The 18572-nt window shown below is 38.5% G+C and overlaps 2 protein-coding genes across 2 annotated transcripts; one reads left to right on the forward strand and one right to left on the reverse strand.

The window, feature by feature from the left end:
* Nucleotides 1-263: 263 nt before the first annotated feature.
* LOC106526815 (calcium-binding mitochondrial carrier protein SCaMC-1) lies at nt 264-7381 on the reverse strand. The gene is made up of 10 exons (XM_014021503.1): nt 6933-7381; nt 6665-6791; nt 6484-6571; nt 6293-6404; nt 5266-5424; nt 5025-5177; nt 4837-4944; nt 3142-3309; nt 2864-3014; nt 264-1945 (listed from the first exon to the last, which is right to left on the reverse strand). Exons 1-10 carry the CDS (start codon nt 7110-7112, stop codon nt 1764-1766), a joined length of 1428 nt encoding a protein of 475 aa, XP_013876957.1. The 5' UTR covers nt 7113-7381; the 3' UTR covers nt 264-1763.
* Nucleotides 7382-11343: 3962 nt separating this feature from the next.
* Nucleotides 11344-18264, forward strand: LOC106526833 (protein FAM102B). Its single transcript, XM_014021527.1, has 11 exons — nt 11344-11548; nt 12791-12911; nt 13063-13092; nt 13472-13588; nt 13802-13848; nt 15067-15167; nt 15891-15986; nt 16093-16258; nt 16666-16802; nt 17047-17110; nt 17370-18264. Exons 1-11 carry the CDS (start codon nt 11388-11390, stop codon nt 17413-17415), a joined length of 1086 nt encoding a protein of 361 aa, XP_013876981.1. The 5' UTR covers nt 11344-11387; the 3' UTR covers nt 17416-18264.
* Nucleotides 18265-18572: the final 308 nt, after the last annotated feature.

An 18572-nucleotide genomic window follows, 5' to 3' on the forward strand; every position in this document is an offset into this window, starting at 1 on the left:
AATTTAAAAACTGTTTATTATTATGTGGTTAAAGGTTTGCTAGAAATGTTTATTGTCTGTTTTTTTTTTTATATTTCAAAATTTAACTTCATTACTTGTTTTAAAGTTTTGCACAAACAAATCTTTTGTTGATCCAACAGTCTCAGGTGCTGTGTGTGAGACAGCTGACTGTTTTGCTTAAACTATAATAATCGGACCACATGAGCACGCATGACACAAACACTGATGTGGACTATAAAAAGAGAATAAAATAATGAATCGTGTTGATATTTGGCTTTAAAGCTTTGCAAAAATGTTTATTTTTTTCACAAACAAACTTTGAAACTCTCTTTATGAAGAAGAGAAATTTAAAAAGCACCACATTTGTCTCTTTCATGTCTTCAAGCTGCAAGTCAAGCTATAATTATGAGTTATTACACAAATAGTGCATGCAGATTTCAAACTTTCTCAAGCAGGTTTCATATTTAATTGAGGGACAAGTAAAACAAACAAAAAATAACTGGTATATCAATAAAATGTTCAGTAAAAAAAGTACAGATCCCAACTTAAAAGACTAACGTGTCATTAGAGCTTCCATAAGTACTTTGTTTAAATGAACAGGAGCTCATTAGCTGCCAAGTCTAAAATTATGTGCATTATGCAACCAGGCTTTCTGTCATGTAAATGCTAGCTTCGGTTTATAAATAGGCAATCATACATTGTTGTAGCGGTTTGAAATGTGCATACGAGGTCCAATTTTTACACCAACTGTCTGAAAAGTACATAAAATTATCCTTGCGCTTTATAGCTTCAAATGTTCAGTTAATTCCTTTAAGACGTGACAGCACAAAGAGAAAACGCTGAGCTATCTGTAAATAATAAAAGCCTGAGGTGTATGTCTGTCAAAAAGAAGCCACACATGACAAAAAATATGTGATTTTTGCAGGCATCTCAGTCTAGGAATAACCGGTTTTAATCAACGAGTCCAATAAATAAGCAAAAACATTTAGATGTACAGTACATAAATACAGTATATACAACTAATAAAAACTCATCTTCAAAGTTTGCATCGAGAGGCTGTAAGGCACATCGAAATGATTACAAAGAATAGTTGTTTTCACATTGCACATGTGTGTGTCTTTACACACATACACGCTCTTCCAGTGTTAAAAAGTATTTTTTTTATTTTTTGAGGCCTGGTTTTGTTTTCGCTGGCAGCTGCTGGTCAGAGCGCTGCTCCTCTGATAGTGTAAAGTTCCTCCAGAGCAGGTGCTTCAAAATCAAAAAGTGTGAAATTATTTATCTCCAGTGTGTGGCCGAGTGCGCAGCTCAGCAGATATAGTGTTTCTTTTCTCAGTCTGAGACAGACGTGGCTTGTGATGAGATCTAGACTTCTCTGCAGAAAATAAGTCTCCTCTTTACACTAAAAACGAGACAAATAGTGTCTTTTTTTCACAACACTTAAAAGAAGGAAGAACAGTATCATAAATAAAACAGTTTTTTTACTACAGCCTATCGGCTGAAATGTGTCAAGCATTTTTTTGGTTTGTGTGTAAAGAAAGGAAGTGTGTAATGTGCAACTTTAAGATAATAAATAAAGCATGCACACCACATCTGATTAAAACACTACTCAGCAGGCAACTTATAAAAACATACAACCTTCCAGTCCATGAAGTCATGCTCTGTGGGTTTGACGTCCGTCAGTCGTTTTGGACTTTTTTTTTTTCAGGCATTTTAAAGTTTGATAAATGCTGAGAATGTTCCTCTTACATTGTCTGCTGTCATCATTTTGTTACCCCCAAGCTGGTCTTCATGTGCTCGTAAACCACGTAGCTAATGCTGACAGCAGGAATGACTTTCATGAAGTTTGGCAGAATGCCACGGTAGAGCCCAAAGAAACCATCTTTGGCTACAATCGTCCTCAACAGAGAACTCATGGAGGGCTGGTCTGACACATCCAGAGACGCTGCAGAGTGGGAGGGAAAAAAAGGCAGTTAAAGGGGCAGAGATGGATCTATTTTACTTCTTTGATGTATTTTATGTTTAGTTTATGATGAGCAGGGCGCTTGTCAGAAAAATCATAGGACTTGTATTCAGAAATAAACAGCAGAGTTTAAACAGTTTATAAAATCTGTCTAGGGATTTCTAACCAGAGTAGATGAGTCGACTTTTGCATATCCCTCAAAAATGAGAGACTTTTACCAACCGGTTAATTTAACCCATCAACACAAAGTTAGCATAAACATTTACCCATAAGCATCAAGACCTTGTATATCCTTAAAGGAACACATRTCACCTGCTGTTAATGTCAGAGTTTCAGACTAATATAATTTGAATCTTATGTTGAGAAATGAGCGTTTAAGCCGTTTTGGTCAAACAAAACAAAATGTTTTGCACAATCTTGTGATATTGAAAGATGTCCCACTCAGAAGATATGCTGAATGACTCTCAGCTACCAGCACTTCAAATTTTAGCTCAATATCTGTAAAACCGGCTGAATGTTCACTGTTTTACTGTTTACTAAGTTTGGCTGTGGCAGCCATGTTGAATTGTGTTGACTTCAAATGTTCATCTGATGATTGTTTTCTCTTGAACGCTTAAGAGATATTTTAGTAGATCACACACACACACAGACACACACACACACACACACACACACACACACACACACACACACACACACACACACACACACACACACACACACACACACACACACACACACACACATACACACTCAGATAGATAGACAAAACTATTATCATCCTGTGCAAAAACAAATACTTTAAAATAAATGCTTAAAAATCACTGCCTGACACAAAACGGTCCTCTCATCTCATGCTTCCTGTGTAATCGTGTCGTTTTGAACATGCTCTGGGTTTACCTTGCGCTTGCATCCGTGTGCGGATCAGGGCGAGAGGATAGCTGGCCAGCTGGCCGCAGGTACTGGAGATGGTCCCGCAGCCCAACAACACCAGAACTCCGGGGTTCGCTGAGTCTTTGGCGTGATACGACAGCCAGGCGTTCTTTAGAGTCTGAGAAAGAGGCCAAAAAGACAAACTCAACTGCTGCATGTCAGATTTAAAACCCAGATTTATTTTAATGAAGCCCAGCAGCTCCAGATAAGCATCGGCGAAATGGCAGGTGGCACTCATCACGAACCTCATAAACAGCTAGGTCGATCCCCGCGTAGGGAATGATGCCAATTAGGTTTGGAATGTAGCCCTTATAGAAAGCGATGACACCCTCCTTCCTCAGGATCTTCTTAGCACAGTCAAACATTCCTGCATACTGACCGGTTTTCCTCAGGGTCAGGCGGGTCTTTAGTACCTTTAAAGGGGCAATAGCATGTAAAATTAACTTTTTTGAGTTTTATATCATGTTATAATGTTATACTCTCATAAAAAACATGTCCAAAGCCTTGCTCTGACTCATTCATGCATGTTTGAGAAATCCTGCAGTGTTTTTAGGAAGCCATGCTGAGGAGCAAAACGACAGGTGGGGACCAGAAACACCTCTGGAACATGTCTTTAAGCCAAACTTCCTCATGGCAGTGCGCCCACCCCTCCTCCCTCCCCACACACCCCACCCATGACTCCTGCAGGCTCTCAGCAGCAACAAAGCAAACAATGGGTGAAACTGAAAGTGAAACTCAAACTGTCTGCTGAGCTCCTACTTCTCACTCAGTGAAGCTCTTTTCAGATTCAAAATACCTTTGAGGAAATGTATTTTCAGATGCCAAGTAAACTGCATCATAGCGCGTGTGCGAACCCTCCACCCCCCCCCCCCCCCGCAATGGGAGGGACAGAAGCGGAAGCCGAGCGGAAGGTGGTTCTTAAAGAGACAGAGGCCAATTTCAAGGCGTTTGGAAGAGGAAGTGATGAGAAGATGAGTCTATTTTCTATTTAAACATAAAAACAGCATTTTAATAACAGCTAAAGGTGACAGATACTTTATTATGGTATAGTATTTAAATACATGCCTGAGAAACACATAATATTTCTCCTTTAAAAGAAGCAGTGCAAAAAATGCAAATGAAACAGAAAGGCGTTTTGAGTCATTTTAAATATAACAGCCTCACGAGCCAAAATCAGATTGATTTTTCTAAATTTTAGAAAAGAAAACACCTCTCTAATTAATCTTGTATAAGTAGGTGGAACTGCAGATTGCCAGTCCAACTGTATTAGCCTCTTGGTTAACAAAGTTGTGAATAATAATAAGCCATTTTTAGGAGGAGAGGGAGCCAATAGGAGATGGCCAACTGGCAGCCCTCGGGCTGGATGTGGCCAGCAGGTGACTTCAGTCTGGCCCACCCCGAAAAGACATTTTGTTTTTTATTTTTAAAAAAGCATACAATGAATTTATTTATTTATTTATTTATTTATTTATTTATTTATTTTTATTTGGGAAGTACACTATCTGTACACAGAATTTCAAGGCAAACCCCTGTGTTTAGTCTGTTTAGAGACGCTGACTTCACTACTACAACATGTTGCAGAAAGCTAAATACGAGAAGTTTACTGAAGTGGCAAGAACATAAACAACAACTTTTTACCAAAACCACACAGGAGTCTGCACTCAAGACATCTTATGCCTTTGCACTTCAGTTAGCTTAAGTAAGTAAGTGAATTTTTAAAACGTCAGTTTTCTTACATTTGGAAGTGTGAAGCACTGTGTTGTGGACACTTCCATCATTTGAGTTGCCCATCCATGAGTTAAGGCATTAAGTGTGATATTCTCTCAATTTAACAACAATTGAACATCCTAAGAAATATTTCGGTCCCAAACCTGTTTATGGAGGAACAACTGTTTTTAATCACTGTTCAAGCGGCAGCATGATAGAACTAGTCCTTGTACCTCCATTGGGTAGATGGCAGTCTGTGCTGTGGCTCCAGCCATAGAGCCAGCGATAAACCTCTTATGAGTCTCAATCTTCTTTCCTTCTGATGACAGCAACTTCTTATACTATAACAGGAAACACATCCACCTTTTACCCACCGTTTTTGTTGATCTACAATCTTATGACACATTTTAAAGGTCTGAACCTGTTCATAAGCCATGAACTTGATGGCCGTCTCGGGTGCGATCTTCAAAACATTGATTCCATTTCCTCTCCACAGCGAGGTCAGACCCCCCTCCACGATCATCTGCCTGAAGCCTCCAATGAGACCGATCCTGTTGACCTTGGAAGAATGGACCTGCGGTGTAAAAATAGAAAGGCTAAGCCCAACGGTTTCACAAACATATCTGTTTACTGGCGAGGAGCCTTTCTTGAACTTTCTTCACCTGCATGAAGACTTTCAGTCTGTCCAGCGGGGCGGTGCCGGTGCGGGAGACGGCGCCTGCCACCGCACCGGCAACCAGCTGCTTCCACCAAACGTCTGAGCTCTTCTCCTCCTCGGTGAACTCATCCGGGATGGAGAGGCTGTCACCTATGTCCAGCACCTGGAGATTAAACAGGACTTTAACTGAACTCCTTAGTTTCGACACGTCACTTTTTGACAGGTAGTTTATGAGAAAGACCTGCACCTTTATCAGTCAGTGTAGGTAATCTGGTTGAAACTAGTGCTTCTATGCATATTCTCAATTAATGCAAATTATGCAAACTGTTCTGAGTTACGTAGGCTTTCTTACTCAAACATGCACGCCTGTGTGGCTGTGACAGTAAACCCTCACGAGCACAACTTCTGCTTTCTGTTTTCACACTTGTGTAGCAACTGTTTTAAAGTCAGACAACAGAAAGAAAGAAAGCTGATACACCAAAAACATAACAGAGCTGGGTTTAAAAATGTCCACTAAAAGCCTGGTGGGAAAATGCAGTTGTCTAGTGAGCTTTGATCAGCACAGAGTCGTCTGAGACCTCGCCTCGCGTGCTTTGGCTGCTTCAAAAAAAAAAAAAAATCAGATATTTGGCCAACAGCAAAAGAAAATATAGCCTGAGAAGAAAACAAAACATGGAGCTGAGATGATTTAATGCAAATCTGCTGGGGGGAACACAAGGGATTGCAGAGTTAAATAGTTAGCACACTGACTCCTGTGACACATTTTTGTGAGGTTTGCAGAGAAACGTTTAAAACAGGTTCTGTGAAGCGAAGCAGTGTGCTGCGCGGTCAATGACAACTTTATTTGCTCCAAGAATATAGGGTTGGGCATTATAAGCAGAAGCGAAGGGGGACAAAATGTACGGCTGCTGCTGCCGGCCTAACTATCTCGTGTGGTTTTACAGCTGCAGTGAACTGCAGAGAAAATCCATAGCATCTATCCCTGCCGTTGCCTCTGAGTGTGGGCAGTTTTGTTTTTATGTGGGCTGTACCGAGGAGTGCTTCCAGTAGCGGATGATCTCTTCCAGGTTGAAGGCAGGGTACAGGAGGAAGTGTTCTCTGAACTCGTTCCAGTCCACCATCATGGACCCGTCGATGTCCATGCTGAGGGTGCACACAAACACTGATTACCCCCAACAGGCGCATAAACAGTGAGATGCATGCATGGAAGTGGAGTTCAAACCTCTGCAAAATCTTCTGAGCGTCCTCCCTGCAGATGTGTATGCCCAGCTCTGCAAGGGACTGCTGGATCTCTGAGGCATCAATGCGTCCTGGTGCACATTGGAAAAGAAGTGAAATGTGCTGCATTACAAAGACAACAGCATTCAGTGCATAGTTAAAACGATCCCTTCCTCATCTCCTACCATCACCATTCCTGTCCAGACTTCTGAATGTGAGCCTCAGCTTCACCTCGTGATCTTTCAGATATTTGGTGAACTCGTTAAAGTCCAAACACCCATCATTGTTTTGGTCTCCAGTTAACACAATTTTCTGCAGAGAGAGAGATAAAAAAAAAAGAAAACCTAAATTCAGTGCAAGTCAGTTTTGGATCACACACTTTCAGCAGCCACGGTACGGTGGAATGCGCCAGCGTCGCTTTACGCACGGGATCCCCCCCTCGCTTCGAGTTACCTGCGCGGCGCCGTGGCGGAATATTCCCATCGCCTTGAGGCCCGCTCGCAGCTCGGCCACGTCCACCTTGCCATCCTTGTTGGTATCGAGGCGATCGAACAGGTCCTGGTAGGACCGCTCACTGTCGGCATCCCAGCACCGAGCACCTGAGAGGAACAACGTCCGCAGCGCCGGAAACATCGCTGCCGCTGCTGCAGAGCTAATGTGGAAGCAGCGGCGTCCAGAGCCGTCCTCCTGCTGCAAACATTAATCTGATTATTAATCCATATTGACCGTCATTCGATAATTAATCCGCCGCATAAGACACGCGAGAACTCAGTGACAGAAAGGCTGTGGCAGCTGGAGTATTTCTGCAGGGAGCTTCAATCCGCTGTGAGGAACTGCAGCAGTAGTGTTGTGGGTCGAGGAGGGCGGAGCTACTGCGGCTGCGCAGCTKTCCTGGCCTGAACAGCGCCAAAACGTGATAAAACAGTGAAGACGTAATAAATACCCCCCACTCTGGGCTTAACGTTTTACGATTATAAAAATGAACGTCTCTGTTTTTGTTGTGCCACTTTTCCTGTGTGCAATGTGACCATGCATGACAGAGAAATTATAATCTGCTTATCTAGAAGGACGTGTCAGCACAGAGAGGACTGGGCTTGGCATTTTTATCCACCGGGCAGTACCGCTGTTTGCCAGCAGGGGGCGGCGCTTCCACACAATACCAAGGAGGTTATATATTCAAGTCTATGCACAACACAGACACACAACATAATAACAATGTTGTTTGGTTTTACAGGTTTTGTACAAGTCTTTATTTTTACTGATTTTTCAGATTTAATTGATGAAATCTGACAAATGCTGTAATCTAAAGGCACTAATTGCCACTTATAAAATAAAAACTTTTAAAGTGATCATGTATTATATTAAATGGTGCAATTTGAAAGAATTTACTTGGGTGGTTTTTTGAGTTGCAGTTCAGAAATGTGGGTATGTACTCAATGTGAATCAAGCCAAAATCCACAACATGTTATTGGCTTACATTAGGCTGCATGGAAACTTTATGTACACTTTATTCAACAAATGTGAGATTTAATATATACAAATACATTAAATATGACCTGTCACATCAAACGGAGGATTAAATCAAATTTGATAAAAATGACATATAAGCACATTTTCAGAATCCTGTTTTTTAAGCTACATTTTGATACCTGATGTCATCATCCAGATATTATGAGAAGTTTCAGAGGTATGGCCTGATTTGTCCTATTAATCAAAATAATATAGTGATATTTGGTCTGAATCCTATTTTTAGGTTATTCTTATGAGGAATTGTTGATGTCATGAGGAAACCTCAAATAGTGTTTTGATATTAAGTTTTATCAGCTGGAAAGAGAAAAAGCTTTGCCAGCTCGTAGGAGAATTGACAAAAAAATGTTTTTTTCTACTTCAAATCATGTTTTTGCAGCAAAATGGATTAAAAAATTAAATTATTTAATTTTTTGAGATGTTTTATTTAAATGACTGTAATGGTTACATTTTGATAAAATTTAAAATTAGCAAACATTTTAACCAAAACACTATGGCTGCCTATTTCTCCACTTACTTTATCCTCAGCTCATTGTGATGGGTCACAAATATTTCATACTTACTGATTCCAAATGGCTCTTTCATGGATATTGTCAATAATGACAATTTTTAAGTCACCTTGACTGGTCAACAAATGTAATTTTGTAATTAGTATTTTGTTTTTTACTTTATGATCTTTGTTTTTGACCTGCATTTATAACTTGCGATGAGTATTGTTATTACTTGCCATAAATAACAAGTCTATGTTAAATTACAGGTTACAGTCCTGTATTTTCCCTTTTGTTCTTCCTAAACAAGATACTCATCATCTCTTGGGTATTCCCTCAGGGTGGAAAAATACCTTAACAAGACTGCTAATATTTGTTTTAACTATAAATCATTTGTTTAAATCAAGAAAATATAGCACTACCATGGATATTTATTGTCAAAAGTAAATATATATATGAGAGATAAAATGCCCGTGTTATTAATTTCTCAATTGTTTTTGTTTGTTTGTGTTTTTGACAGATTAAACCACAAGAATAGCTCCTTGTTTTTTTTTAGATATTTCAGAGTATATATGCAAATCCTGACAGTGCTGGTTTACAATTGTGTCCACGATGTGGGATAAATAGGGTCAAGTGTATGGTCTGCCCCATGTAATTAATGGTATTTAAAGGAAATTCTGTGTTTTTGTGTGGCTGCGTGAAAGAGATCTATGGAGAGACATCCTGTGAAAACTTTGTTTTTGTCAGAAATACAAAAATATCTGAGGCTGAAAGGCTAAAAAAGACACTATGTATCCTGCTTGGAGTTTTCATGGAGTTTGCACAAAAACGTTGTTAGAGCAGCCTAAAGAAGAACACAAGCTGTCAACATCACAGCCTTTAACCATTCATTGGAAGAGTTTAGGTCAGAATATAACAAAATTTAGAAAATATCAGTGGATAAATGAAGAGCAGATAATGAATCTAGAGCAAATACTCAATAAATTATCAAAATGATCAATAATGTGTTGCTGTTTCAACATTAAACACTTTGAAATAAATAGTCAAAATTAAACTAAAATAAAAAAGCTTGTAAGATAATTTGTTATCAATTATGGTGATTTCCTAATGCATCTCAGTAATCCAGGTAAAAAATCAAAAATAAAAAAATTGTATAGGTCTTCTGGACGGGTTCTTCTCTAATGAAACGTTTCGTCTCTCCTCCAAGAGACTTCTTCAGTCTGAGAGTTTCAGGCAAAATTCAGGCTTTTGAGTCCTGCCTCCAGGTGACTGATACTCACATCACATGGCTATTGTTCACACCTAATTAACACCTATTGTTAACAGGGGGTGGAGTGATACTGGCAATGGCAGCGCTGTAGGAGGGGGACAACTGAAAACGGAGGCCTCCGCCTCTGTTTAATGATGGACGGTCTTTCTTCACAAAAATGGCTTCTTTTACTCCTCTCTCAAACCAACGTTCCTCTCTATCAAGAATGAGAACATCCTCATCTCTGAAAGAGTGACCGCTGGCCTGTAAATGAAGTGAAAACTGCAGAGATCTGGCCATTAGATGTAGCTTGTCTATGTTGGGACATTCTTTTGAACAGTGACTGCTTTGTTTCCCCGATGTATAACTGGTCACAGTCCTCCTGGCACTTAACAGCATATACAACATTGCTCTGTTTGTGCCGGGGAACCGGATCTTTGGGGTGAACCAGCCTTTGCCGTAATGTGTTTTGGGGTTTGAAAGCCATGGAGGCAGTGTGGTTATCCTGACTGGCCTTCCTGAAAGCAGACAGGAAACACAGACAGGATTCCATGCAACCTTCAGGTGAAAATGAAGACCCCAAACCCAGACCCAAACCAGTGGTTATTCCGTATGTTGCGGGTATTTCAGAGAAACTGAGACGTTTATTTTCTAAACATGATGTCCCAGTGGCTTTCAAACCCCAAAACACATTACGGCAAAGGCTGGTTCACCCCAAAGATCCGGTGCCCCGGCACAAACAGAGCAATGTTGTATATGCTGTTAAGTGTCAGGAGGACTGCGACCAGTTATACATCGGGGAAACAAAGCAGCCACTGTTCAAAAGAATGTCCCAACACAGATGAGCTACATCTAATGGCCAGAACTCTGCAGTTTTCACTCATTTACAGGCCAGCGGTCACTCTTTCAGAGATGAGGATGTTCTCATTCTTGATAGAGAGGAACGTTGGTTTGAGAGAGGAGTAAAAGAAGCCATTTTTGTGAAGAAAGACCGTCCATCATTAAACAGAGGTGGAGGCCTCCGTTTTCAGTTGTCCCCCTCCTACAGTGCTGCTATTGCCAGTATCACTCCACCCCTGTTAACAATAGGTGTTAATTAGGTGTCAATGATAGCCATGTGATGTGAGTATCAGTCACATGGAGGCAGTGCTTAAAAGCCTGAATTTTGCCTGAAATTCTCAGACTGAATAAGTCTCTTGGAGGAGAGACGAAACGTTTCATTAGAGAAGAACCCGTCCAGAGGACCTTTACAATTTTTTCTTTTTAATTATGGTGATTATTTTGCTCAATAAATTCAGCAATGATATTTTACTAAAAATTCCAATTTTATGTTTGTGAATATTATTCCAGTATATAACTACAATAACACTGTTCATCATGTTTTTAAGTGACTGGAATATGGAATAATAATAATAATAATAATAATAATAATAATAATAATAATAATAATAATATGGAATGCATCACCTTCATTGTGTAAAATCGTGATTGTTTTATGTTTTTTTTTCCTGCTTCTTGTCCAATCAGAAGACGCTTTTCCTGTGACGTAATGTTTTCAGTGGGTGGGAAAGAAAAGGTTTGAACTTTGAAACGAGTCTGCTGCTGAGACAAGCACCGAGCAGAAAAGAGTTCAGCTCCTCCACAATGGACTCAGTCATCATGTCCTTCATTCTCATGAAGAAAAAAAGGTTTAAATTTAAAATAGACGTCGACCTGGAGGAGTTGTCGTCAGTTCCTTTCGTGAACGGAGTTTTGTTTTGTAAAGTGAGACTTTTAGACGGAGGCTTCGCCGAGGAGTCGTCTCGGTAAGTCTTTTTATAGCTCGGATACAAACAAGATGAAGTTAAACTTGTGACCGGTTAGCTTTGTAATTCTCGACACTTATTTAGCTATATTAAATATACACGTTAACTTACCAGACAACTGTTGAAGGGTAAAGTAAAAAAAATGGAGGAAATAAAACTTGCAGGGATTTAACTTCGCTTTAATACAGTTTTTAGTCTTTATGAATTCAAATAAGATACCGAGAATATAAATGATAGTTTTATGCTAGCTTTTGTTTACAGTAAATTTGCTAAGCAACAAGGAATGCACGTGAGCAGCAAAACAAAGGTTATTTAATCGATATAAAACTGGATGTTTACATTATGTTTTCCCAATTTTGTTACAAGAGCACATATTTTGACAATAACGAAACAGTTACAGTGAAAACACTCAGTTTTATTTGTCCTTATTTGAGTCCAGTGCTTAGCTTTCTTTTTCTTTTACAACTATTTTTTTGATCAAATACAAGCGTTTTCTCTGTTTTGTCAATGATTTCACAAGAAGTCTCAGTTTTATTTCTGTGTTTCTCTGTATCTTTTTGACAAAATGGAAACAGTTTCTTCAATAAAAACCTGAAAACCTGCAGTTTAAGTGGAATAAACTGTTGTTTAAAATGTAAAGCAAACCATGTAATTTAGATAGCCACAAAACTGGTAGGTAAAATCTAAAATGTTGAAAAAGCTCAACAGCGTAGCAGTTATTAGGCTTTAATGTCAAACAAATTAAGATGTAAAAATGTTAAGTGTGGTGATTTTAACGATGTACTGTGTTTTGTACCAATAGTAAAGGATGCCAAAACTTTTAAAAGTTAAGATCTTGAACTAGAAGGATTAACCTTTTTACAATTACTAATGCACAGTGTCAGTATTTACCAATGCATTGTGTTCTTTATATATATTTACGCCTCATTACCAGTTCTTTGAAATGCACTTAGTCTAAACAGTGTCGTTACCTATGTTTCAGCTGTGCAGTCATGTCGACATCCGGCAACATTGCATATTGAGAATATCACAACGTTAAATACCAACAAAGCAAACTGATTATGATTTTATAAAAGTCAATAGAAAAGCAGGTTTAAAGGACGAAAACAACAGAGTTGAACTGGGGTCCTTGAATACTGTTTGAATGTATTTGTGGCATGGTGCCAGATTTTATCATTTGCATTAGTACATGTAAAAAAAAAGGTAAATGAAATAGTGTTTCTGATTGTCTGTGTCTTCCAGGGAGCCCGTCCAAGCTAACAGTGTGCACTGGAAGAAGAGGTTCTCTTTTATTTGTAAGATGAGTGCCAATGCTGGGACAGGAGTGCTGGACCCCTGTGTATGCAGAGTGTCAGTGCGCAAGGTATCTCTTTTTTTATTATTATTATTATTATTATTGTTATTATTATTATTATTATGTAAATCTCAGTCAAATTTCTCAGATATATGGGTATTGTGTATTATATTGAGGTAAGGAGCAAATACAGTGCACTTATTTCAGTTTTTTATTCCAGGAACTAAAAGGTGGAAAGTCTTTTGCAAAGGTGAGACGTCCCCTCTATAGTTTGTAATCTTGTTCTTTACTTGGGCGAGTCTTTTACCACCTTCCGGCGTTGGTTACTGATTGAAAAGTTGGTCAATCAAAACTTGAACCCAGTTAACTGATAACTTTATTAAACAGAAGAAACAAATAACTTTTGATGATCTTTTAACACCTTTCATAACATGATAATTTATTTTAATAAATAAATAAAGAAGTAGGGAAAAAAAGAATAAGAAAAAGAACAAAAAAAAGCATGATAATTTATGCACAAGCTGTTTTGACTTGACTCACCGGCGTATCTGCTGGTAGAAAACTGCACAAGCTACAATTATTCTGTGTTTAAACCTTGTGACTGTTGGGTGACTTTCATCTGTCTGCAGCTGGGTTTCGCTGACTTGAACCTGTCAGAGTTTGCCGGGTCGGGCGGCACGGTACGACGGTGTCTCCTGGAGGGCTACGACACGAAAAACACCAGACAGGACAACTCAATTCTCAAGGTATGGCTGTGAACCAGCGCACGGCTCCACGGCTCACGTCGCATCAGCCTCGCTGAATCGAGCAGGCGGCTGAGGCACGTCTGAGCCTCTGATGTAATAAACTCCTCGTGTTTGGGGACATGTCCGGGCGTGAGACTCCCATCTGCTGCAACCTCATGAAACAAGAAAAACCACGAGCCATCGTTTTTTTTACTGCTCTCGTCTCTGTTACAGGTTGTCATCACCACACAGCTTATGTCTGGAGACCCTTGCTTTAAAACGTAAGTAACGGTAATCTATAGCTGTTATCATCTAAACCAGCTCTTTGTAAATAAAGTTCTGTTTATAACGTTTGTAGCTACAAAAAAGTGTTTTATTCTAACCAACTGCAGAGGAAATGAGTTTCACCACATCTTGTTAGTCACTCATCTTTTATTAAAGGCACCCACATAGAGTCAGTGTGTGTCTGATTTCATGATCTTATCTGAGCGCTAACAGCACCTCACCTAGACATTAATCAGCCCTACCTCACTCCTTTAGCAAAGTTCAATCAAAGCAGTTCTGAGGCCACATTTCTGCATATGTAAATGCTAAAGTTTGTCACAAAGAATGTGCATCGTGTTCAAACAGTACGTTTCCTTCATTCAACACATTTTTTTCTTCAGATTTCTGTTTACTGTAATAATACACAGGCTGCTGCCTTGGAGACATCTGAAGCTTAGTCATCTGTCCCACATGGTATTACCCACTCTGCAGGGAGAGTTGACTCTGCTTTCTCTCTGTCTCGTTCTTTCCGCTCGTCTGCCTGTGGTCAACACAAAGTTGAGTTTCCTGTGTTTATTCCGGCTGACACATACCAGCCATTCAAACACACTAGTTTATCACATTATTATTAAATTAGGTTGACAGATTTGATCAAAGAGGAAAATAGATAAAAGTGACATTGCTTTATAGAAAAGCTTGATGTGAACGTTGACTTTACAGGAAAAGCACAATTCAAACACATTTTGTTAATGTCGGCTTTGGTTCATCACTACTCTCATATAAGTTTATCTAAATTCAGCGCAGACACTAAGCAAATGACTTCTTTGCTTTTCTCGCTCGGACAAATGTGTGCTTGAGGGAAGCATCYGGTTTTAGTGATTTCATTGACAAAGTGCAAAAAAGTAAGCAGGAACGAGAACAATGAGGCTGTGACAGTATCMCGTGAAACAACTATTTTTCCTGTCCGTAACAGAAACACAATCTGTGTACAGTGTAAAGTCCCTAAAGCTCCAGTTTGTTATGTTTACTGGAAATGTGTCGTCAAAAACAAAATGCATGTTTATGGTTTTGTTCTTCTGCTTGGAGTCTCAGAAATGAATTCAAACTAAATTTTTATTGGTTGGTTGATATAACTATGAGGCAATTGAATTAGGTTGTTCTCCAATAAAGCTCAGTGATATTTATTTCAGTGTTGTGGTTTCAAACACCTTGAACGGTTTGTGTGTCTTGTTCAGTCCACCATCTACGGCCATGACTCTGGGAACCTCTCAGGCTGAAGCAGAGGGACTGTTGGAGGACAGAAGAGGAGACATGCACACATGTCTCTCTGTAACTGGTATGTACACAAACATTTTAAGTGTTTAAAGTGCCTGTGACATCATATTTTTATAATAAATATGCATGCATTTTTGTAAGGGTAACATTGATGATACTGTATATTGCATATAACATTTCACGCTGCTGAGATGAACAGTTGAGATATTTGCATGTGAAATAACAGGAAGTGATGTCTAAGGGGAAAGTCTGCATGTAAACAGAGCATCGCTATAAATACTAACAACACAGACTGTTGAGAAGAATCTGATGTTTCTTTAAATCATTTTGAGTCTATCAGAGGGAGATGAAGAAGAATCAAATAATATTGTTTCAATAAACAAAAACRAGGGAGTTTTATTTTTTTAAACAGTTCCCCTTTGATGTCACTTCCTGTTTTACTTTGGTTGAGCTGAGTTCAAAGGAAAATCTGCCAGTTATGTGAAAAAATAGGTGAAATCACGTGTATTATTATGTCAAGTTTCTTAAATATAAATATGTTTTGTGTAACATTGTTTAACTATGAAATTATTGATAAATGCAAAGATTTTGTGGGAATTCTTTGCATGAAGGCTTATTATTTAGAAGAGAGTTAAAAAGAGTAAAAAACAGTATAAAGATGAAAATAAAAAGAAGTTTAATAATTTTATTTTGCYGCCTCAGAATGTTTTTATTGTAAAGTACATTAACAAAATGTGAGGCTGACTTTGTGATTTTTCTGGTTTAATCTTTGTCATACTTTTAGACTTTCTAAGACAATCGACATCAGTCCCAGAGGAACTGCTGTCCTACGGTCACTCCAGAACACCCAGCCATACAAGTCAGCTTTCAAAACTCTCAGGTGCTGACGCAGTGACACACAGTCTCTCTCCTTAAAACCCAAAGCAACAAATTATTACAGTTAAATACAAATTTTTAACACTCTTCTCTCTAAMTGACTTTTTTAGGTTATAGTTCGATTCACTCCAGTTCAACAGATTTGAGTCATCGACGAACCAATTCAGGAGATTCTGCCTCTACAGGCATCGAAAGTATTGGGCCCAACGATCAACCAGTCTCTGCAACCTGTCAGCATTCATGTGAAAATCTCTCCACCCCCAACAAGGTTCACAGGTAGACCGAATTCAACAAAATATATATATTTTTACATATTTTTGTACAAGTGTATTTCTTTGCCCAATATTTATTGACTCACTTTGTGTTTTCCATAATACTGCATTCATGAATCATGAGCAAGGGCAAGTTTTTAGCATTAAAGTATAAAAGAAAACAAAATGTTTGCAAATTAAATTGAGATTTACCAGTACATCCTCATTCCATATAATGACAATATTTTAACATGTTTGCATTTTATGTATAGAATTGGAAAAGCTGAACATTTAAGAATAACCCAAATATTCGTTTTTATCATTTTCTACTCTATTTTTGTGTTTTCTCATATTTTAAAGTCTGTTTTTGCAACATGATCTGTAGAAGTTACTTGCAATAATAAACCCTTTTGTTTGTTTCTTCTTCTTTAGACCTCCAGTAAAGCAGAACTCGGTGGAGAACCAGCTGAAAAGAGTTGACGCCACCCGGGTGGACGCTGATGACATAATAGAGAAAATCCTGCAGAGCCAGGATTTCAGCCATGGCTTCTTGGATTCCAGTGCAGAGGGTGTGTACGTCTAATCCTGGCGTGGAAAATTACTTAGCATCCTACTGGTGGGGTCAAATTACGTTTGAGGTGTTGCTATGCACCACCTCCAAATGCGCAGCTCGAGAGTCTGCAGTGGTCTGTAGTCATTTATCCCCAAAATAATGTTTGAGTCAGCGTTCGACTGTGACAGGTTTAATGCCAGTTGACTGTGTCATGCTTGTGTCTTCTTATTTTGACTGTGTACATGTATGTGTTACTGCAGAGGAGGGGCTCAGCTTGTTTGTGGGTCCTGGTGGGAGTACTGCCTTGGGAAGCCAGCACACGAGGTGGGTGTGATTACGTAACTGCGAAGTGTGGGTGCCACCCACCAGGGTTTTACTGTGAACATRGAGGAATATCTGCACTAGATCAAAGTTTAGAGAAAGAAACTTTGAATAAACACATTAGAGCCCCACTGTTGACATATTTCTTAGTAAATTGTCTGAATTTAACATTGGGACAATTGTGTAGATTAAAGGCTCTCCCTTTGTCAAATCAGACAACAACCGTAATTTCCTGTCGTAACACACTGACATTCTGTTTCAGGGTCACAGCCGGAGCCTTTGAGCAGGTGGTGATCGGCAGGCTTTAGGACTCCACACAAGAAGGACCCTTTTTCTCAGAAGAGGTCACAAGGCAGAGCTCTGGATGTCCCATCAAAACTTGTTCCCAGAAGTTTTTGTTATGCAAGACATTTATGTGACTTACAGCAATTGTTTGTCGTGGAAGACCTCTAGTGTTCAAAAGGTGTATTTGAAGGCCACAAAATTAAAACATTTTCTACACCGAGATAGCTGCTGCACACGTCTCTTATGATCTTCTTGTGCCTTTTAAGGACATTTAGTTTATACTGGATGKATCCAGTTCTTCATTTTTGGTAAAAATACAAAGAACAATAATATGTTTTTCATGCCCATCCACCCACTCCACCTTGATTTTTGGTTCATTTTTTGCCTGTCTTTTTGCATTAGTAGTTGACGAATTTAAAACAAATAACGAGTAATTTGTAATTATTGTTACTGACAAAGGTTTTAAGTGTTTATTTTTCATACCAAAGTGAACACACTAGGAGAAACAATGTCTCATTTTCTGAAAACTTTTAATTCTAACTTATATTCAGTAGCTTACTATTTTTTTTATAAATGGCTCAAGCTATTAAAAATACAAAACCCCACTTCTATTCACTAAGTTATGAAGAAATATATTTACCACAATCATTAAGTTTGCACATTTTGTTCCAGAAGAATGTTTGTTGTTTATGTATTGTTTGTTTGTTTATCTGTTTGTTTTTGTAAGACAAAATACATTTATTTTTTATCTAACTGTTAAAATGTGCCAAAGTTGAATGTAAAAGTAGTCAAAGATACATGTTGTACACAATTGTATCATGACAACAGATTATCTGTAATCGAATATTTAATAAAAAAAAAACATGTATATACTCTTGTTTCTTTAAGTGTGTAAAAATATTTAAAATTTCTGCATTTTTAGGTAATAAATAAAGTTTCTCATAACTATAGGACACCCACATGAACCTTGAAAATATCAGTAACAAAAGGGTTAAAACTCCTTCATGTGTAGGTAATGGCCCTTCAAAATAAATATCGGATATTTTAAAAATCTTAAATATTGTTTTTTTTCTGTTAAAAGTAAAATATATTAATAAAGTAGAATAACTTACACTATATCTGTACAAATCTTAACACGGTTACATATAAATAATTTTAAAGATAAATGTGTTTATGCTTT

This window comes from Austrofundulus limnaeus, unplaced genomic scaffold (genome assembly GCF_001266775.1).
Source record: "Austrofundulus limnaeus strain Quisiro unplaced genomic scaffold, Austrofundulus_limnaeus-1.0 Scaffold3, whole genome shotgun sequence".
In the NCBI taxonomy this organism is placed as follows: Eukaryota; Metazoa; Chordata; class Actinopteri; order Cyprinodontiformes; family Rivulidae; genus Austrofundulus; species Austrofundulus limnaeus.

Excerpts from the sequence above, each read along its gene's own strand:
- LOC106526815 (XM_014021503.1), bottom strand. The coding sequence starts at position 7,112 with ATGTTTCCGGCGCTGCGGACGTTGTTCCTCTCAGGTGCTCGGTGCTGG. Across the intron at positions 5,425-6,292 it reads GCTACTGGAAGCACTCCTCG|GTGCTGGACATAGGTGACAG; the intron begins GTACAGCCCACA and ends TTTAATCTCCAG. Across the intron at positions 3,310-4,836 it reads CTGCCATCTACCCAATGGAG|GTACTAAAGACCCGCCTGAC; the intron begins GTACAAGGACTA and ends GCCCCTTTAAAG.
- LOC106526833 (XM_014021527.1), top strand. The coding sequence starts at position 11,388 with ATGGACTCAGTCATCATGTCCTTCATTCTCATGAAGAAAAAAAGGTTT. Across the intron at positions 12,912-13,062 it reads GCAGAGTGTCAGTGCGCAAG|GAACTAAAAGGTGGAAAGTC; the intron begins GTATCTCTTTTT and ends TTTTTATTCCAG. Across the intron at positions 15,168-15,890 it reads CACATGTCTCTCTGTAACTG|ACTTTCTAAGACAATCGACA; the intron begins GTATGTACACAA and ends TCATACTTTTAG.